At 39.8% G+C, this 22,048-nt stretch overlaps 1 protein-coding gene across 2 annotated transcripts in view; it reads left to right on the forward strand.

Annotated features, from left to right (window-relative positions):
* FAT4 (FAT atypical cadherin 4) overlaps positions 1-22,048 on the forward strand; it is a 193,450-nt gene that overhangs the window by 123,135 nt on the left and 48,267 nt on the right. For both annotated transcript variants that reach the window (XM_070386498.1, XM_070386497.1), the window contains exons 7-9: positions 5,619-5,799; positions 14,646-14,896; positions 16,916-21,265. In XM_070386498.1, coding sequence (XP_070242599.1) covers positions 5,619-5,799; positions 14,646-14,896; positions 16,916-21,265 — 4,782 coding nt within the window. The remainder of the gene's footprint in view (positions 1-5,618; positions 5,800-14,645; positions 14,897-16,915; positions 21,266-22,048) is intronic.

Raw genomic sequence — 22,048 nt, forward strand, 5'->3', positions numbered from 1 at the left:
AAAACCATTTGGCAGTTACTGAGTTATTTCTTAACAAGTTTAAGCATTGTTGATTAGAGAGCATATCATACATTTTCAGGTCTTCTCTCACTTGAAATTTGTAAATTTTGCATTTTTAAATTTTCAGTTCAACACATCTTATACAAAGCTATGCAAGTTTTGAAAGCCAAGTCTCATACACTTATAACTACCAAAAAAAAAAAATCATTAAAAGAAAAGAATGATTCAAAATCTTTTCCTGAATAATGTTATCTTAGGACTGACTTGTAAGTTTTGTCAGAGGACAAAAATCCTGAGAACTATGACACATTAATCTGTAAGATTGAAAACTGACCTTTTAAATGTCACTTTTCCTTTTTTTTCTCCTGATCTCTAAAACAAGTACAACAATGAAGAATAATATAGAATACACTCTAACTATGCACCAGGCACTATCCTAAACATGTTATATTCCCTCCACACCCCTATTGGGATAGGTTTGTTCTCATTATTCCTATTTTGCGTATAAGAAGACAGATTTAGTGAGTGGAATACAGTGTCTGTAATAGAGATAAAAGAGCCTTTCATATCTGGGACCTTGACTTAGTTATCCCCCTCATGATTCATCAGATATATACTCTCCTTCCCATGACATCTGCTTTTGTCCACACAAATGTACAAACAAGCTCTAGTTATTGTTTTTTTCAAGCAGACAATGGGAGAGATACTAACATCATTCACATGATTAACTTCCATCTCATTAAACTGTGTATAATTAAATACACATTTCAGAGCTTAGGGCCAAACACTGGTCATCCATATTAACTCAGAAGATATTGATTTGGGCTTTAACACGTGCTGTGAAAAATTAAAAATTTATGGCCAGACAGATGTCCCCAAATGCTACACAAGTTTAACCTGGACAATAGCTAAGGTCCGCCTCAGATGGGCCTTTTCCTCTGGCTTGGGGCTCGTGTTGCTCCCTGAGACTGGCTTGTCCAGAGTCCCAGAGCATCTCACTGAGCAGCATGTGTCCTGCTGCCGACACCTTCTGGCTTTTCTGTCAGTGGTCAAGAGCTCCCCATTCAAGTCAAAACCTAGTTCCATTCCTCACCAGGTCAATGGCCCTAAAAAAGTTGCTGAACCTTTCTATCCCTTTCTTTCATGTTATTTATATATAAAATGGAGGTAACAGCCAGACAAACTTATGAAGAGTAGACAATTCAGGTAAACTTCTTAAACCAGTACATGAATGCCTAAAGATTCAAGAAATATTTATGTTGAGTAAGATTTTAAAAGTACTATTTTGATGTGCTTCTTCAATGTTCATAATACTTCTAAATCTGTTCTGAATGTGAATTACATATGATATTGTCGTACCATTGTTTAAGTGACCAGTGAAAAGGCAAGCACAATATTTTAATATTTGTAGTTCATTGACTGTGGCTTAGATCATGAACTCCTTATTGCCAAATTCAGACTTAAATTGAAGAAAGTAGGGAAAACCACTAGACCATTCAGGTATGGCCTAAATCAAATTCCTAATGATTATACAGTGGAAGTGAGAAATAGATTTAACCGACTAGATCTGATAGATAGAGTGCCTGATGAACTATGGAATGAGGTTCATGACATTGTACAGGAGACAGGGATCAAGACCATCCCCATGGAAAAGAAAGGCAAGAAAGCAAAATGGCTGTCTGGGGAAGCCTTACAAATAGCTGTGAAAAGAAGAGAAGCAAAAAGCAAAGGAGAAAAGGAAAGATATAAGCATCTGAATGCAGAGTTCCAAAGAATAGCAAGAAGAGATAAGAAAGCCTTCCTCAGCGATCAATGCAAAGAAGTAGAGGAAAACAACATGGGAAAGACTAGAGATCTCTTCAAGAAAATTAGAGATACCAAAGGAATATTTCATGCAAAGGTGGGCTCAATAAACGACAGAAATGGTATGGACCTAAGAGAAGCAGAAGATATTAAGAAGAGATGGCAAGAATACACAGAAGAACTGTACAAAAAAGATCTTCACGACCCAGATAATCACGATGGTGTGATCACTGACCTAGAGCCAGACATCCTGGAATGTGAAGTCAAGTGGGCCTTAGAAAGCATCACTACGAACAAAGCTAGTGGAGGTGATGGAATTCCAGTTGAGCTATTTCAAATCCTGAAAGATGATGCTGTGTGTGTGCTGCACTCAACATGCCAGCAAATTTGGAAAACTCAGCAGTGGTCACAGGACTGGAAAAGGTCAGTTTTCATTCCAATCCCAAAGAAAGGCAATGCCAAAGAATGCTCCAACTACTGCACAATGGCACTCATCTCACATGCTAGTAAAGTAATGCTCAAAATTCTCCAAGCCAGGCTTCAGCAATACGTGAAGCGTTAACTTCCAGATGTTCAAGCTGGTTTTAGAAAAGGCAGAGGAACCAGAGATCAAATTGACAACATCCGCTGGATCATCAAAAAAGCAAGAGAGTGTTCCAGAAAAACATCTATTTCTACTTTATTGACTATGCCAAAGCCTTTGACTGTGTGGATCACAATAAACTGTGGAAAATTCTGAAAGAGATGGGAATACCAGACCACCTGACCTGCCTCTTGAGAAATCTGTATGCAGGTCAGGAAGCAACAGTTAGAACTGGACATGGAACAACAGACTGGTTCCAAATAGGACAAGGAGTACATCAAGGCTGTATACTGTCACCCTGCTTATTTAACTTTTATGCAGAGTACATCATGAAAAATGCTGGGCTGGAAGAAGCACAAGCTGGAATCAAGATTGCCGGGAGAAATATCAATAACCTCAGATATGCAGATGACACCACCCTTATGGCAGAAAATGAAGAGGAACTAAAAAGCCTCTTGATGAAAGTGAAAGAGGAGAGTGAAAAAGTTGGCTTAAAGCTCAACATTCAGAAAACGAAGATCATGGCATCTGGTCCCATCACTTTATGGGAAATAGATGGGGAAACAGTGGAAACAGTGTCAGACTTTATTTTTTGGGGCTCCAAAATCACGGCAATTGGTGATTGCAGCCATCAAATTAAAAGACACTTACTCCTTGGAAGGAATGTTATGACCAACCTAGATAGCATATTCAAAAGCAGAGACATTACTTTGCCAACAAAGGTCCATCTAGTCAAGGTTATGGTTTTTCCAGTGGTCATGAATGGATGTGAGAGTTGGACTGTGAAGAAAGCTGAGCACCAAAGAGTTGATGCTTTTGAACTGTGGTGTTGGAGAAAACTCTTGAGAGTCCCTTGGACTGCAAGGAGATCCAACCAGACCATTCTAAAGGAGATCAGTCCTGGGTGTTCTTTGGAAGGAATGATGCTAAAGCTGAAACTCCAGTACTTTGGCCACCTCATGCAAAGAGTTGACTCATTGGGAAAGACTCTGATGCTGGGAGGGATTGGGGGTAGGAGGAGAAGTGGACGACAGAGGATGAGATGGCTGGATGACATCACCAACTCAATGGACATGAGTTTGGGTGAACTGCGGGAGTTGGTGATGGACAGGGAGGCCTGGAATGCTGCAGTTCATGGGGTTGCAAAGAGTTGGACACGACTGAGTGACTGAACTGAACTGAACTGAATTGATGCGGAAAAGGCAAATAGCAGGAACTAGTTTTCTTCAATATAAAATCCAACACTTAAAAGGTCAGATATCTGCAGAAATTAATTTTAAAATTTAATATAAATGGAATTCTTGACATAAATTGTCTCACAGAGAAGGCAACAGAGATCAGCTTGCAGCCTAAATTTAATTGAATAGATTTCCTGGAGATATCATGCCTTGTCATAGAGCCCCGTTCAAGTGGTCATACAAAGTTTTCATCTAACGTAGAATTTGAGCTTCCTTGCGTAGAGCACAAAACCACTGCATTCCATAATTTTCTAATCTATTGATTTTTGGTTCCCATACATTGGAACATAAAATTGATCCTGGTGGCTCAGACGGTGAAGCGTCTATCTACAATGCAGGAGACCTGGGTTTGATCCCTGGGTCAGGAAGATTCGCTGGAGAAGGCAATGGCATCCCACTCCAGTACTCTTGCCTGGAAAATCTCATGGACAGAGGAGCCTGGTAGGCCGCAGTCCATGGGGTCGCAAAGAGTCAGACACGACTGAGAGACTTCACTTTCACTTTCATGCCATCAGTAATGACAATCTAAGAACACAGGAAAAAGTCTGAATAGCAATAAGGACATATTAGCAAATCATAGGAGAAGGCAATGGCACCCCACTCCAGTACTCTTGCCTGGAAAATCCCACGGACAGAGGAGACTGGTAGGCTGCAGTCCATGGGGTCGCTAGGAGTCGGACACGACTGAGTGACTTCACTTTCACTTTTCACTTTCATGCATTGGAGAAAGAAATGGCAACCCACTCCAGCGTTCTTGCCTGGAGAATCCCAGGGACGGGGGAGCCTGGTGGGCTGCAGTCTATGGGGTCGCACAGAGTCGGACACGACTGAAGCGACTTAGCAGCAGCAGCAAATCATAAGAATATTATTCCAAAAAATAATATTGGAAGGTTGTGAATCTCAACACCATTCCGTGATATTAGAGAGATATTCATAAACATTTTACAGAGAAGTGAAAGAATGGCTTTATTTACAAAATATATAATACCAAAAGTAAGTAGAATTAAAGCTTCATTTAATGGGAAATAATTTTATGGGAAGAAAAGTTGTATCTTAAAGTTGAGCGTATCCAGGGCCTTATTTTATTTTAGATAAATATAGGTAAGCAGATGTTCATTATTTCTATTTTGGTATATTAAAGTTTGAAAAATGATTCTGAAAAACAACTAAAAGCATATGATTTGCCATTTACCTTTGAGATATCCCACAGAATCAACTAAATATGACATCTGACCTTCACCACAGAAGCATCTTCTAACCCTGTGTAGTATAGACAGTGTACTCCAGGGTTCTGTTAAATGCTGCATTTTCACTATATGCTGATAATGGCACTGGAACAGGGAATACAAATGAATTGTTTCATATTTACCTTAAACATTAAATAAATGCAACAGAAATGATTTCAAGTCATCTCATTGACATACTATTTCCAGCAAATGAAAGGTCAGAGTGCTTTCTTTTTTAAATTTTCTGCAAAGAAATATAAGTTAGTACAGAAAAGGGGATTTAAAGTCCTCAAAACTCAGTTAATTTTTTTTTTTTTAGGATAGAATTGATAGTCATATCTAGGAATACAGTTTTTAATTCTGCTTTGTCAGCTGGCCAGCTATTCCAGATCCAGAGGGATGCTCCAAATCTGGCTTGAGTTATTTTACTATAATTTTAGAGAAACCAGTAGTGCCTCTTTTGTGGCATTTAAATGATATTGTTGTGTTCTACATTGCTGAGTGAGTACCTTTAAAATAGACTAGGAGGTTGACATATTCTTTTTGTGCAGTATCACTAGGAAAGAGTTGAAATACTAGTTCGTAAATAAAAATATTTTTCTTATAACAAAACTAAAAATTAGTCAATCACCTGTCTATGTATTCACAAATATTACCTTGGGGTGTTTTCTACATTCTCTTTAGTAGTTCTGTCTACAACCCATTGTTAAGCTTGCTATTATTTTTGTGATTTATGAACATTAAGACTTGGTTTTCTTTTCCCTCTAGGATTCCCTGCCCTGACTGGAACTGGAACAATCAATGTCATAGTGGATGACATCAATGACAATGTCCCCACTTTTGCCAGTAAAATGTATTTCACGACAATTCCTGAAGACGCACCAACTGGGACAGATGTTATATTGGTAAATGCCTCAGATATTGATGCTTCAACCAATGCGGTTATCAGGTCAGTGCCTTTTCCTTTGTAAATTTTTTTTTTCCAGTGTTACAGCTCCATTTTATTTAGAAGATAGCAGGAGAGAGAGAGAGTGAGAGAGAGAGAGAGATAGAGAAAGAAAAGAGCGCACGCACGTGGGAGAGAGAATCCCTGAGAAAGCGCTTTGGCTCCTCTTCTTATATGTTTTTTTCCTCCACCTGGGCCTGCCCTATGCAAATTGGGCTTAGCCAGGAGTGCTGTTTGTTCTGCCTGAGGTCTTCACTCTGGTCCTCGGACCTTCCTTTGACCTTCTTTGTCTTTTAGCCACCACCATTTTGGACTCCTTTTCCCTATTCTACCTACCTAACATTCCCCCCTCAAGAGATGGGAGGCCCATTCTTTGGGAATAGGGGCATCGAGGTCTTTCTGGCTACTTCCTGCTGAACTGGGGTGGCGAGGGGTATTAGGCCTCCCCCTCTTGCTAGTCTCAATCCTCAGAGTCCTTATAGCGGTGTCCAAGGGTGTGTGATATTTTCCGTGGTCAGCTGTAGTTTTATATCTTTGTTGAACTGGCACTGCATGTTGTAGCTGGTTGACCTGGGCAGAGACAAAACAGGTTAGACAATTGACAGTACATGGAATAAGCATAAGCATCATCAATATAGCATAACAAGGACTAGTAGGGTCATTGGTCAATTTTAAATTCACATTACCAGGATGGCTCAAGTCCCTCCTTGTTCAGGGATCAGAAGATCTATCTCCTGTCTGTCTTAGAGTACAGTCTCTGTCAAGCTGTGTTGGCTCCTTAGAGTTATCCTGAGAAATCTTATCCCCAGAGACCAGATTTTGGGGGTGTTCATTAGAATGGCACTCATTGGTAGTTCTGAATAGGTATCTGAGATCTCCCAGGGGCTCACAGGTGTATTGAGTGTCCTCTTCTGTTTTCTTCCATGGCTTGACTCGTGAGTAGTGAATCCAGGAGTCATGTCCTGGTACCTTGACTGCTGTGGGGGTAGAAAGTATTACAGGGTAGGGGCCCTTCCATGTGGGCTGAAGTTGAGCCTTTGGGGACCCATCTTTCCAGACTTTAATTAGGACTTGAGTTCCTGGAGCATATAGTGGTGACTCTTTAGAATCTTTTGGGTCCTGGTTCATACCCCACAAGCGTATATCCTGTTGGAATTGCCCAATGGCCATGGTATAAGATTGGAGGGTCTGAACCTCTGGATCTAGGAAGAGGTCATTGACATAAACAAAAGGTCTCCCATATAGCATCTCATAAGGACTAAGACCAACCTGTTCTTTAGGGGCAATGCAGGTGCGGAGGAGAGCTATTGGTAAAGCCTCCTTCCATCCCAGGGAGGTCTCCTGGGTTATCTTTTTTATCGCTGATTTTAAAAACTGATTGGCTCTGTAAATTTTGATTACTTTTCTCATTAAACATTAGTCTTTGAATGAAATCATATAATGCTTCATTTCATTGGAAATGTCATATATTAACACCTAACCCTATTGAAAGTAAGTGAAAGTTTTAGTTGCTCAGTCATCTTCAACTTTTTGTGACCCCATGGACTGTAGCCCACCAGGCTCCTCTGTCCATGGAATTCTTCCAGCAAGAATACTGGAGTGAGTAGCCATTCTCTTCTCCAGGGGATCTTCTTGACCCAAGGATTGAACCCAGGTCTCCTACATTGCAGGCAGATTCTTTACTGTCTAAGCCACCAGGAATTATTGCTAAATAACTAACTGTGCCTAAAATGAGGGTTAAAACAATAATGATCTTATTGTTCTAAAATTGTATCTTATTAATTTTATTTATATTCTTATTGCATTTCATCCTTTGGTAATTTAGGAATTAGGACACAACTCAGGGGGAGGAGATTTTCATGCTCCATGTGGTTGACTAGTATTACTTAGTGGTATTTGCCTGGTAACTGTCTGGAGGACCCAAGATGGCTTCACTCACATGCATGGTGCCTTGGCAGGGATGGCTGGAACATCAGGCTCCATTGAGCCCCTTCTATGCTCTTGTGGTCTCAGGGCTTTTTAATGTGATTCTTCAGCAGAGTAGTTGGACTTCTTTATATGGTAGAAAACTCTCTGGGTTCCAAGGACCTCAGGTGAAAGCTGCTACCGTTCTTAAAAGCCAGGCCTTGAAGTGGCAGTGCATCGCTTCTGGAATACTTTGTTTGTCATAGCTGCCATGCCCAGCCCAGAGTCCCTGGGCTAAAACTCTTATATTCAAATGTGAAAACTCTTCAAATAACTATTGCTTCATATAGTCAGATATAATACTAATTGATGCTATTTTTATTTTGCAAAAATTATCATATTCACTTATAAATTAGTTCAGTTCAGTTTAGTCACTCAGTCATGTCCAACTCTTTGCAACCCCATGGACTGCAGCACGCCAGGCCGCCCTGTCCATCACCAATGCCTGGAGTTTACTCAAACTCATATCCATTGAGTCAGTGATGCCATCCAACCATCTCATCCTCTGTCGTCCCCTTCTCCTCCCACCTTCAATCTTTCCCAGCATCAGGGTCTTTTCAAATGAGTCAGTTCTTTGCATCAGGTGGCCAAAGTATTGGCGTTTCAGCTTTAGCACAACATATCAGAAGCTCCTAACCTTTTCTGTTTCTCATCTTGGCATTCTGCTTCCTTTTACTGATACTGTCTCACTTTCTTTGTCTTCCTGTCCTGATGGCTAACAGTCATCTTTTCTACCTCTGTATTCCTTTTCTGTGTATTCCTCCTGCCAAGATCCTCATTCAGTCCATAATTATATCATGCCCAGATTAACGTAATAACAGTCAGCTTACTTTTCTGACTCTGACTTATAACCCTTCCAATCTATATACCATACTCTTCTATATAAGGGCTTCCTATGTGCCACTAGTGTTGAAGAACTGCTTGCCAATGCAGGAAATTTATGAGACTCGGGTTCGATCCCTGAGTCAGGAAGATCCCCTGGAGGAGGAAATGGCAACCCACTCCAGTGTTCTTGCCTGGAGAATCCCATAGAGAGAGGAGTCTGGTGGGCTATGGTCCATAGGGTCGCAGAGTCAGACCCGACTGAAGCAACTTAGCATGCATGCATCCTGTATAATTTTGAAGCCCTTACGACATCCCAGGTACTTTGTTAAGTTCTGAGGAGTTAAGCACTTCCGTTCTCATAAGGAGAAATCTTTAATATAGAAGGTAATTTTGCTGTATTACAATTATAGTACCTTGTAACAAGCATAGTTTAAACACAGCATGTGTGGAATCAATAGTCAGTGAAACCTGAGGAAATAAGTAGAAGCGATGATTTTTGGAAAGACAGAGGAATAGTTTATGAACAAATAAAGGATTAAAGACATTCTAGGCAAAGACAGAAACAGGCACAAAGGTAAAGCTATACAAAAACATAGCATCAGAAAAATAAAGCTATTCAGTATGGTTGGTGTGGGTTAGGAATGAGCCTTGAATACCATATGAGAAGATTCACATTGTTTTTTGCATCTAGTTGGAGAAACAACTGAAATGTTTTAAGGTGGCCAGTAACACGACTAGTTTGCATTTTATGATAATTCCTCTCAACTTTGTACAAAGCAATTTGGATGAAGCAGAGTCAGTCAGTGAATGAAAGAACAATGGCAATAATATGAACCCCCTTGCTCTGTATTTCAGCTTTAACAGTGAAACTCCCCCATCCTCAAAAGCTTTGAACTTCCAGTTTGCCTAGGGTATAAGGCCTAGTTTGCATATTCCAGCCACTCCATGAATGACCCCAGCATCTCTCCAAGTTTATTCTGCACAAATCTTCAATGTATAGCCAAACATTCAGCCTCACTGGATCACTTTCTGCTTCTGGGAAAAGGATTTGTGCTTTCCCAAGCATTCTGGCTCTGTTCAAGTCCTTCTCTATCCTAGAGCAGGGTTCTCCAAACACAACCTGCAGGCCAAATTCCAGCCAGAGACTATTGTAAACAAAGTGTTACTGGAACATAGCCACGCCTGTTCATGTGTGTATTGTCTATGACTAATTTTGCATTACAAGGGCAAGCTGAATGCAGCAACAGAGATCTGATGGTGTAAAGAGCTGAAAATATTTACTTATATTACTAATATTTACTAAAATATTTACTAATTTAAAATAGCTACTGATCTTTTATAGCAAGTTGTTGACTCCTAGCCTAGAATACCTTCATTCTCCCTTTTCATTACTATTGTAAGATGTGTGTGTGTTCAGTCACCACCAACTCTTTGTGACCCGATGGGCTGTAGCCCGCCAGGCTCCTCTGTCCATGGGATTTCCCAGGCAAGAATACTGGAATGGGTTGCTATTTCCTACTCCAGGGCATCTTCTTTGATCCAGGGAGTCTCTTGCATCTCCTGCCCTGGCAGGCAGATTCATCACCACTGCACTACCTGAGGAAGCCCTATTGTAAGATGAGTAACCCTTTTAAGTGAGTAACCCCTTTAAATCTTAACCTAAATTTACTGTTCTCCAGGAAAGGCTTTTCTAGTCAAAAGCAATCTCTTTGTCTTCTGAATTCCTGAAACAATGCTTCTGAGCAGTTTCAGAGCACATAGCACTTAAATATATGGCCTGGTTTTGCATTTACTTTTTCATGTATCTTTCTTCTATCTAGGATATAAGCTTGAGTTCAGAAATTTTTTACCTACCTAATCCATGTTTCTATCTGTTAGTTCATCTTACCCAAATATAAGGGCTTCCCAGGTGGTGAGAATCTAAAGAACCCGCCTGCCAAAGCAGGAGACATAAGAAACGTGGGTTTGATTCCTGGATCAGGAAGATCCCCTGGAGGAGGAAATGGCAACCCTCTCCAGTATTCTTGCTTGGAGAATCCCCATGGACAGAGAGCCAGGTGGGCTACAGTCCATAGGGTTGCCAAGAGTTGGACATGACTAAATTAACTTAGCATGCATGCATGCACCCAAATATAAAGATGGATTATAATAGATTAAAAATGATAGTTTATTGTAGCTAAGTGTGTATACTGTTATAAACATAAAGCTAAATTTTGAATTTGTGTCACATACTAATTACAATGCCAGGTGCTTTTCAAAAGAAATTACATTTGACACTCAAAAACTACCAAATGAAAGGAATACATACATGCATAATACTTTATAGATAGAGAAGATTTAGAAAGTTTAAGAAATTTTATGAATTTAAGTACTTGAGTGAGATCAAAATTCATGTCCAAGGGAATTATATTACAGAGTTCAGTTTCTAAACTATTACTAGATCATCATATTCTAGCAGCCCACAACACAGTTCCTTATGATCGTAGTAAATCTCAGGAAGAGGTTAAAAAAAAGATTCATAAAATCAAATGGGGATAATTCAGCTTTACAAATGCAACAATTGATTGAGATTTTAGATAATAATGATCTGTTTATACCAGTAATTTGAAACAGTAAATTTCTTGAGTCAGAAAATAAATGAAGATCTTTGTGGTTTGACATTGAACTCTGTGTGTGTGCTCATTCTCTTCAGTCGTGTCCAACTCTTTGAGACCTCATATACCGTAGCCCGCCAGGTTTCTCTGTCCACGGGATTTCCCAGGCAGGAATACTGGAGTGGGTTCCCATTTCCTTCTCCAGGGGACCTTCCTGACCCAGGGATCAAAAATGTGTCTCTTACGTTTCCTGCATTGGCAGGCAGGTTCTTTAACACTAGTACCATACGATAAAGAACTAAATCATTGTAAACCAATCCTACATCAACACACTTTCACAAGAGTTGTTTTTGGGCTTAGCATGAGCTACAGCATTTTGTGTCTCCCCTGAAGGCTCCCAGGCTGTGTCTCATCTTCCTTCTACTGTAGGATAATGGGAAAAGTGCACGTTGAGGTCATAAAGACAGAAGTTCAAAGTCTTCATCTGCCATTTATAGACTTTATGCATCTTTGTGCAACTATATTAGCCTCCCTTAGACTCAAATTCCTTATCAAGTAAAAATCCAGTACAAAACCACACTATTAGGACGGTTCTGAGGCTTAAATGAGGAAATAAATGAAATCCTTGTTGTCTGCTGAGTACATACTAAGAACACAATAAGATGCTACAAAACTAAAGAACAGCATGAAAGAATGAAAGTGTTAGTCATTCAGTAGCCTGCCAGGCTCCTCTGTTCGTGGGGATTCTCCAGGCAAGAATACTGGAATGGGTAGCCATTCCCTTCTCCAGGGCATCTTCCTGACCTAGGGATCAAACGTGGATCTCTTGTGTTGCAGGCAGATTCTTTACCATCTGAGCCATTAGAGAAGCATAGGTGTTTAGATTTAAGAAGGTAGCACAAGACTTGATCTAATAAAGTTCATAACCATACAGAAAACTAATTTGGATCAGAGAAACAGTACAGAGATTCATGAAAGATGAGAAGTGAACCAAAACTAAAAAAAAAAAAGAAAAAAATTAAGTGGAGGAAACCCAGGCATATGATCTTGGCAGTCTGTTCATTTTATATTGTCACATATGCTTCTTTTCTCTCTCTGTCTTGTTTTTTTTTAACTTACAAGTATAAATTTGATTAAAACTGGTATTATAGATATTGTGAGATAGTAAAGGATATCTAATATTTAGGATGCACTTTTCATACATTTCAGAAACAAAGAAAGTCTAGAAAAAACTAACCACATGTTAACATGGCAATTTAGTCTTTACTTTTTGAAAATAGTAAATATATTAGCTACTTTTAAACAGTCTTATGTGCAATAGCATAAAATAAAGACTAAAGACTTTACAGTTCAAAGTTCTTTTATGGATTATTGAGTTCAGCATGGGCCAGAACTCTCATCATTTGCCTTTCAACACATTGCTCAATCTAATATACCATGACGTTCTCATATGCAAGACATCCAAATCAAATTTGCATGCTTTTTGTATCCTTCTTATTTTTATATGTGAATGCTTAAGGGAACAAATATTTGATTGAACCCTGACCTTTGCTGTCATAAAAAAAAGCTTGTGGCACTATGAAGCACTTTTTCTCTCCCTATTAAGTTATCCCAAAATAAACTCACATACTTCTCATAACCCAGGTTTCTACAGACTTTCTCTAAAAGGTAAGACAATGTGATTATTTCATGACTCCTGAATTTATAACTTCCAAACCTATGATATTTTTATTTTAATATCGGGAATAGGTATTGTCTACTGTGTAAGGGTGTTAATAATCAGTAATAGTACTTTTATGAGGAGTCACTTCTGGTCCAGGAAATACAGTCTTTGTTGTTCTTACTCCGGATCTTGCATGTGAAGTTGCCATAAGATGTTCGAATCTGAGTGATACAAAGTATTTTATCAATTTTGAAATCAGTTCTCAACCAAACTCCCTCTCTATGCTCCATCTATTTAGCTCTCATTTTATAGAACCTCTTTTGTTTAACAAAAAAAGAACACGTAGCTCCTTAACAGTTCCTGATGTCTCTCAAGAAGGATGAAGGTGCCAAAATGTTTGTTTTAAACAATGAACTTAATAGGAAGAATGTGCACTGGCTGCGATGTAAAGTTTTCCTGCTGTTTCTATTAGACACTTGCTGTTGCTATGTTTTTATGGACACAAAGCAAACTATAGAAACACCCGTTAGTTCCAATAAGGGCATTTGCTTGTTGGCATGAAGGAGAAGACTTGAAAGATATCCATTTCCTCATTTCCTCGCTACCCTCCAACAGAAAACATTCTGGACCACAGCCAACTTCTGAACCTTCAAGCTTAGCTACTTCTTTCCTAGCTGAGCTCTCAGAAATATACACAGATAGCCTTTTCTTTAGAAAGAAGAGAGAAGCTATTCTCAGTGGAAACTCCTGCCCACTAACCAATCTGGTTAGCATCAAAATATCCATGAAGGTGTCATACCACTCCTTACAACAGGAAAGCAAAGCAGTGTGGCCATATGAGGAATAGCAAATGAGAGAATTAGTAACTAGGAATGTCTCTGTATGAATAATCAGTTCTTGAGCTGTTCTGGATAGTCAGTTCAGTTCAGTTCAGTTCAGTTGCTCAGTCGTGTCTGACTCTCTGCAACCGCATGAACCGTAGCACGCCAGACCTCCCTGTCCATCACCAACTCCCGGAGTTCACTCAGACTCACATCCATCGAGTTGGTGATGCCATCCAGCCATCTCATCCTCTGTCGCTCCCTTCTCCTCCTGCCCCTAATCCCTCCCAGCATCAGAGTCTTTCCCAATAAGTCAACTCTTCACATGAGGTGGCCAAAGTATTGGAGTTTCAGCTTTAGCGTCAGTCCTTCCAAAGAACACCCAGGACTGATCTCCTTCAGAATGGACTGGTTGGATCTCCTTGCAGTCCAAGGGACTCTCAAGAGTCTTCTCCAACACCACAGTTCAAAAGCATCAATTCTTCAGCACTCAGCTTTCTTCATAGTCCAACTCTCAATATGTGTCATATACAGTGTTTGGTTTTTAGAGAACAAGACCTTCCACTGATCTTTTCTGGTATATTACAGCACACAGCAGATAGATACCTTTTAGATGTATTTAACAGATGTTCATCTGTGATCCTGGCCACTGACCACAATATTAGAGCAAGAGCCTGATTTATGCTTTCAGGCTGGTTTATTTAAAATATGATAGTCTTCTGAGTATATTCTAGGGACTTGCATGATTTAGGAAGCTCACAAACCTTGCGAAGACCTGCTTGAGGTCATAGGACATCTTGCCATAAAGACTGTTAATGTGCTGTTCACATAAAATGTGAACTAGCATATTCTTTCATTGTTCTGTGATCTTACTTGTAATGTTTTCCCTGACTTTTCTGCCTCGCTCGTTAAAATTCTAGTAAATAGATGTTGCAGCATTAAAGCTGGAAGAAATATGCCCATGTCTGTTCTCTGTTTTAGTTATAGGATCATTGGTGGAAATTCTCAGTTCACCATCAACCCATCCACAGGACAAATCATCACCAGCGCATTGCTAGACAGGGAAACAAAAGAGAATTATACTTTAGTGGTTGTTGCCAGCGATGCTGGGTCCCCGGAACCTCTTTCCAGTTCTACCAGTGTGCTCGTCACGGTGACTGATGTCAACGACAACCCACCAAGATTTCAGCATCACCCGTATGTCACACACATCCCGTCTCCTACTCCGCCAGGTAACCAAACCGCCTCTGATGTCTCACAGATAAATAAAAACTATGTATTGAGCACTTCCTATAATTACATTTCTATTTTTTCTACAGGTATATTTCTGATGTAGCCAAAGTTTGTAAATCCTCTAAAATTAAACTCTAGCTTAAAGCAGTTGAAGGAACATTGACTCTTGCAAACTAATTTTTTCTTCTCAGACCAATTGTATTTAAGATTTCATAATTGCCACAGCTTTCCTAGTGCTATTTCTTAATTTTAATTGAATATTGGTAAATATGAAAATAGATTTCACTTTGTAGTCAAGTAGGTTTCTATCCTGAGATGTAATTTGTGTGTGCCCTGATAGGAAGGACATTATCTATTTTTCATGCCATGTCCTTATATTATACCCGAAACATTATCTTGGAGGTACTACGCTCTCAACTGTATTCATTCATACAAAATTAATATTTTATCCAATGCTTCATAAACAAATTTTCAAAAGGTTTATTGAAATAATCCTTCTAGTTAATTACTGCTATAAATATTTTTAACTTAGTTTTAATGGATGAAGTTTTTTCTATTAATATGTGTATGGAGCCAATAATGAACCATGTTCACATTGACAATATGTATTTATCTTTCAAACCCTCTTTTAAGTTTAGTTTGGGTTTATTTGCTTCTTTGGGAAGAATGTCCTACTCTCCTAGGAACTACACAAATCATCTGCCATTGGTAATTTTTGAAATGGATTTTGAAACTGGAAAATAAATAAATGAAGTTATAATTAATTTAATTTTCTCTCCTTTAAGATATTTTTAATGAGAGGGAAAAAAAAAAAAACAGATCCACAATTTCGCCTCTAGTGAATTTTGATCTTCTATTCACTTGAGAGGGTCTAGTTGCTACTAGTTGAAAGTATAAAATCCATAAATTTTTGTGCCAACTTTTTATTAAAAGAAAAAGCCAGTATCAAAGTCATGAATCCCTGGAGTGGGCCTTCAGCTGAAATGATGCTAGCAGGCATGGTTCTAGTTTCACCCAATGTGTAATGATGCAATATAACATCGCCTATACAAAGTGAGTAAGACTTAGGCATTTTCCCCCCTCATTAAACATACTGTAATTTAGCAGAATCACTGGCCTTCTTAAAATTAGACTACTTTTCACTTGTGTCACAAACTCTTCTGCAGGGCTAGGAGTGCAGGTTTGGGAAAGTTTTCTGAATAAGTCTATCAAAAGCATATCTTTATGGCAGCTTTTCAGCGTTATCTCCTCTACAGTCTGTTCCTCTTTGGCCTTAATCCCAAGCACTAACTTTTGGAATCCAAATTGAGTCCATTCTTCAATTCTTATTTCTTACTACACTATAATTGTTCATATATATGTATTGTGTATACATAATACACAATTGTTGTAGTATAATTGTTGTAGTACACACACATGTATATAAACACACATTCATATGTATACTTTATCTCCATATAAGAATAGCTCACAGATTAAAAAACTTTTCCCATAGAACAGTGGGCACAAGGAATTGACAATTATTTTTTAAGCATATTATTTTTGTTTATATGACTACATAAAATGTAATTCAAAGTATTTTAAGACATAATAGAGCAATTATGTGATTTTTCTGTTCAGCAAAAACATAGTTCTTAGCAGAACTCATGTATTATTGTGTTTGTTGGAAGTTATGTACAGATTTTTCTCCTAAGAACTATAATTTGGAATGATTATATTTGCTCTTCCCTGTGCTTCTCTCAAAGGTACACTGAAAAATATTAAATTCCATAGATTGTCTGGCTTTTAGGTAGATAATGGCAGGTCAGTCCCTGAAGACTACTGTTAAGTAGATTTGACTGGGGAAATTTTGAGACAATATAAGATATACTGTTCTCCTCTAGTAATCGTAAGAAAATAAAGTTGTATCAGGTAGCAATAGAGTGCTTTATATAGTTTTAGTATACTGTTTTAACTTACTATCAGACGTTTTATTGGGGTCCCATGTGATTTATAACTGCACACTCCCTCTTTTATAGGTTCCTTCGTCTTTGCAGTTACTGTCACGGATGCTGATATTGGACCAAATTCTGAACTCCATTATTCTCTTTCGGGTAGAAACTCTGAAAAATTTCACATTGACACACTGAGAGGAGCTATTATGGCAGCCGGAGCACTAAATGGCACTTCAGAAGTGACATTTTCTGTCTACGTAAAAGACGGTGGCTCAGTCCCCAAAACAGATTCTACCACAGTGACTGTTCGATTTGTGAACAAAGCAGATTTCCCTAAAGTCAAAGCCAAAGAACAGACTTTCATGTTTCCTGAAAACCAACCAGTAGGCACTCTGGTCACTACTGTAACAGGGTCTTCCTTGAGAGGAGAACCTTTGTCCTATTATATTGCAAGTGGCAATCTTGGCAACACACTCCAGATTGATCAGTTAACAGGACAGGTTTCCATAAGTCAGCCTCTAGATTTTGAAAAGATACAAAAATATGTTGTGTGGATAGAAGCCAGAGATGGAGGCTTTCCTCCTTTCTCCTCCTATGAGAAACTTGACATAACCGTGTTAGATGTCAATGATAATCCTCCTGTCTTTAAGGAAGATCCATTTGTATCTGAAATATTAGAAAACCTTTCTCCTCGAAAAATACTCACTGTTTCTGCAGTAGACAAGGACAGTGGGCCCAATGGACAGTTGGATTATGAAATCATTAATGGCAACAAAGAACACAGTTTCAGTATCAATCATGCCACTGGTGAAATTAGAAGCATTCGACCTTTGGACAGGGAAAAAATATCTCAGTATGTGCTTATTGTAAAGTCCTCAGACAGAGGCTCCCCTTCTCAGAGTACCTCAGTAAAAGTCATCATTAACATTTTAGATGAAAATGATAATGCCCCGAGGTTTTCGCAAATATTCAGTGCCCATGTTCCTGAAAATTCCCCATTAGGGTACACAGTTACACGTGTCACAACTTCTGATGAAGACATTGGTGTAAATGCAATTAGTAGATACTCTATAATGGACACAAGTCTTCCATTTACCATTAATCCCAGCACTGGGGATATTGTAATTAGTAGACCTTTAAATAGAGAAGACACAGACCGTTACAGAATCCGAGTTTCTGCACATGACTCTGGATGGACTGTAAGTACAGATGTCACAATATTTGTGACAGATGTCAATGACAATGCTCCAAGATTTAGCAGACCCTCCTATTATTTAGATTGCCCTGAACTTACTGAAATTGGCTCCAAAGTGACTCAGGTATCTGCGACAGACCCTGATGAGGGATCGAATGGACAAGTGTTTTATTTTATAAAATCTCAGTCAGAGTACTTCAGGATTAATGCCTCCACAGGAGAGATTTTCAATAAACAGGTCTTAAAATATCAAAATGTCAGTGGCTTCAGCAACGTGAACATCAACAGACATAGTTTTATAGTGACCTCTTCAGACCGAGGTAATCCTGCGTTACTTAGTGAGACAACAGTTACCATAAACACGGTGGACAGTAATGATAATGCACCACAATTTCTTAAAACTAAATATTTCACTCCAGTCACCAAACATGTGAAAGTTGGGACGAAGTTAATCAAAGTTACTGCAGTCGATGATAAAGATTTTGGCTTGAATTCTGAAGTGGAATATTTCATTTTGAATGAAAATCATTTGGGAAAATTTAAGTTAGACAATCACACAGGGTGGATTTCAGTAGCAGCTCCCCTGACATCTGACCTGAATCAAAACTTTTTGATCACCGTCACCGCAAAAGATAAGGGAAACCCTCCACTTTCATCCCAAGCAACTGTTCAAATAATTGTAACGGAGGAAAACTACCACACACCTGAATTCTCTCAAAGTCACATGAGTGCAACCATCCCTGAAAGCCATAGTGTTGGAGCCATTGTTAGAACTGTTTCTGCGAGAGACAGAGACACAGCTATGAATGGCTTAATTAGGTACAGTATTTCCTCAGGAAATGAAGAAGGCATCTTTGCAATCAACTCCTCCACAGGTGTATTAACACTCGCTAAAGCCCTTGATTATGAGCTCTGCCAGAAACATGAGATGACTGTTAGTGCTACAGACGGAGGATGGGTCTCAAGGACTGGTTACTGCAGTGTGACTGTAAATGTGATTGATGTGAATGATAATTCTCCAGTATTTCTCCCTGATGAATATTTCCCCACTGTTTTGGAAAATGCCCCCAGTGGGACAACAGTTATCCACCTAAATGCAACAGATGCTGACTCTGGCACCAATGCTGTGATCGCCTACACTATACAGTCATCTGATAGTGACCTCTTTGTCATTGACCCCAACACTGGAGTCGTCACCACTCAAGGCTTCTTGGATTTTGAAACCAAGCAGAGCTACCACCTTACTGTGAAAGCGTTCAATGTCCCCGATGAGGAGAGGTGCAGTTTTGCCACTGTTAATATCCAATTAAAAGGGACAAATGAATACGTGCCTCGTTTTGTTTCCAAACTTTACTACTTTGAAATCTCAGAAGCAGCTCCTACAGGTACTATTGTTGGAGAAGTATTTGCCAGTGACCGTGACTTGGGCAGTGATGGGGAGGTTCATTATTTGATTTTTGGTAACAGTAGAAAGAAGGGTTTCCAGATCAACAAGAAGACGGGACAGATTTATGTGTCTGGACTTCTTGATAGAGAAAAAGAAGAAAGGGTATCTTTGAAGGTACTGGCCAAGAATTTTGGCAGCATTCGGGGTGCAGACATAGATGAGGTCACTGTGAATGTCACTGTGCTTGATGCCAATGACCCCCCCGTTTTTAGTCTAAACATCTACAGCGTTCAGATCAGTGAAGGGGTGCCCACGGGGACTCACGTGACCTTTGTCAGTGCCTTCGACTCAGACTCTGTTCCCAGCTGGAGTAGGTTTTCTTACTTCATTGGATCAGGGAATGAAAATGGTGCCTTTTCCATTAATCCACAGACAGGACAGATCACCGTTACTGCAGAGTTAGATCGAGAAACCCTACCTATCTATAATCTCACTGTTTTGGCTGTGGATTCTGGGACCCCCTCCGCTACTGGAAGTGCCTCCTTATTAGTCATCCTGGAAGATATAAACGATAACGGGCCTATGTTGACCATCAGCGAGGGGGAAGTGATGGAAAACAAACGCCCAGGAACTCTGGTGATGACCCTTCAGTCCACCGATCCCGATCTCCCTCCCAATCAAGGCCCCTTTACCTACTATCTGCTGAGCACAGGTCCTGCCACCAATTATTTCAGTCTGAACACTGCGGGAGTTCTGAGCACCACCCGAGAGATCGACAGAGAGCAGATCTCCGACTTCTATCTGTCCGTGGTTACCAGGGATTCTGGCGTGCCTCAGATGTCTTCCACCGGGACCGTGCATATCACAGTCATAGACCAAAATGACAACCCATCGCAGTCTCGGACGGTGGAGATATTTGTTAATTATTATGGTAACTTGTTTCCTGGTGGGGTTTTAGGCTCCGTGAAGCCACAGGATCCCGATGTGTTAGACACCTTCCACTGCTCCCTGACCTCGGGAGTGACCAGCCTCTTCAGTATTCCAAGGGGCACCTGTGATCTGAGCTCCCAGCCGAGGTCCACAGATGGCACGTTTGATCTGACTGTCCTTAGTAACGATGGCGTCCACAGCACAGTCACCAGCAACATCCGAGTTTTCTTCACGGGATTTTCCAACGCGACAGTGGATAACAGCATCCTACTGCGTCTTGGTGTACCGACTGTGAAGGACTTCTTGACCAACCACTACCTTCATTTCTTGCGCATTGCCAGTTCACAGCTGACGGGCCTCGGGACCGCTGTGCAACTGTATGGGGCTTATGAAGGGCACAACAGAACGTTTCTTTTGGCAGCTGTGAAGCGAAACCACAATCAGTATGTGAATCCCAGTGGTGTAGCCACTTTCTTTGAAAGCATCAAGGAGATCCTCCTGAGGCAGAGCGGAGTGAAGGTGGAGTCTGTGGATCACGACTCCTGTGCTCCTGGCCCATGTCAGAACGGAGGGAGCTGTGTCAGGAGGCTAGCCGTGAGCACTGAATTGAAGAGCCATGAGAGCCTTCCAGTCATCATCGTGGCAAACGAACCTCTGCAGCCTTTCTTATGCAAGTGTCTGCCGGGCTACACAGGCAGCTGGTGTGAAATTGACATAGATGAATGCCTTCCATCCCCTTGCCACAATGGTGGGACCTGTCACAATTTAGTGGGAGGGTTTTCGTGCAGCTGCCCGGATGGCTTCACCGGCCGGGCCTGTGAGCGAGACATCAACGAGTGCCTGCCTAGTCCCTGCAAGAACGGTGCCATTTGCCAGAACTTTCCAGGAGGCTTCAACTGTGTTTGCAAAACTGGATACACAGGTATGATGGTGTTCTTTTTTTGCCCACCAAGATTCTAGTCATATCAAGTATAATAGAAAGCTATGAACTTTGTCATCTTCAAATGGCTTTCTGTAAAGAATAGGCAGAATCATAGCAAATGCTTTAAGCGATTACTGTTGGCCAGACACTGTTCTAGGAACTTTATCTGTATTAATTTCACTTCTCAGGAGAAACCTGACAAGTGGTAGGCATAATGATTTTACAAGCTTTAAGAAAAGAAAACTTTTCTTAAGAAAAGTAGAGAGAAATTGAGTTGATTGTCTAAGGTGATTCGGTTGATTTGTTGTAGAGTCGGGATGTGAGCTTATACAGTTCATTCGGAGTTTAAATTCTTAGTCCAGCTACTGAGTGTCTTGTACAAGAGCAAAAACAGCATCTTATCTTTAAAAAAGTGTTCTAAAGTTAAAGGACATGGTGTATTTAAGGTATAAAATCTGGACTATTTTGTGTTCTAAAGAACTGTAATTGTTGTAAATTATTTTATCATCATCAATTTTATGATTTTCACCATAATTATCACTATGATTATTGAAATTTGACCCACACTGTGAAGAGATGAAGCAACAGTTGTAATTTAGATTGAGATCTAAATGCCTTGTTATTTCTAATAGTCGGGTAGAAAGTATCATTGGCTGATTTCTCAGGTTAGTGAGAGCAAAACTGAGTCACAATATACCATGATATTTTGGGAGCAGAATTAAATATATAGAGAAATTATTTGACTACTGTTTGTCATTCTAATAGAACATGATATATGCTTAT

The sequence above is a fragment of the Bos mutus genome, chromosome 17 (assembly GCF_027580195.1).
Source record: "Bos mutus isolate GX-2022 chromosome 17, NWIPB_WYAK_1.1, whole genome shotgun sequence".
Taxonomy (NCBI): Eukaryota; Metazoa; Chordata; class Mammalia; order Artiodactyla; family Bovidae; genus Bos; species Bos mutus.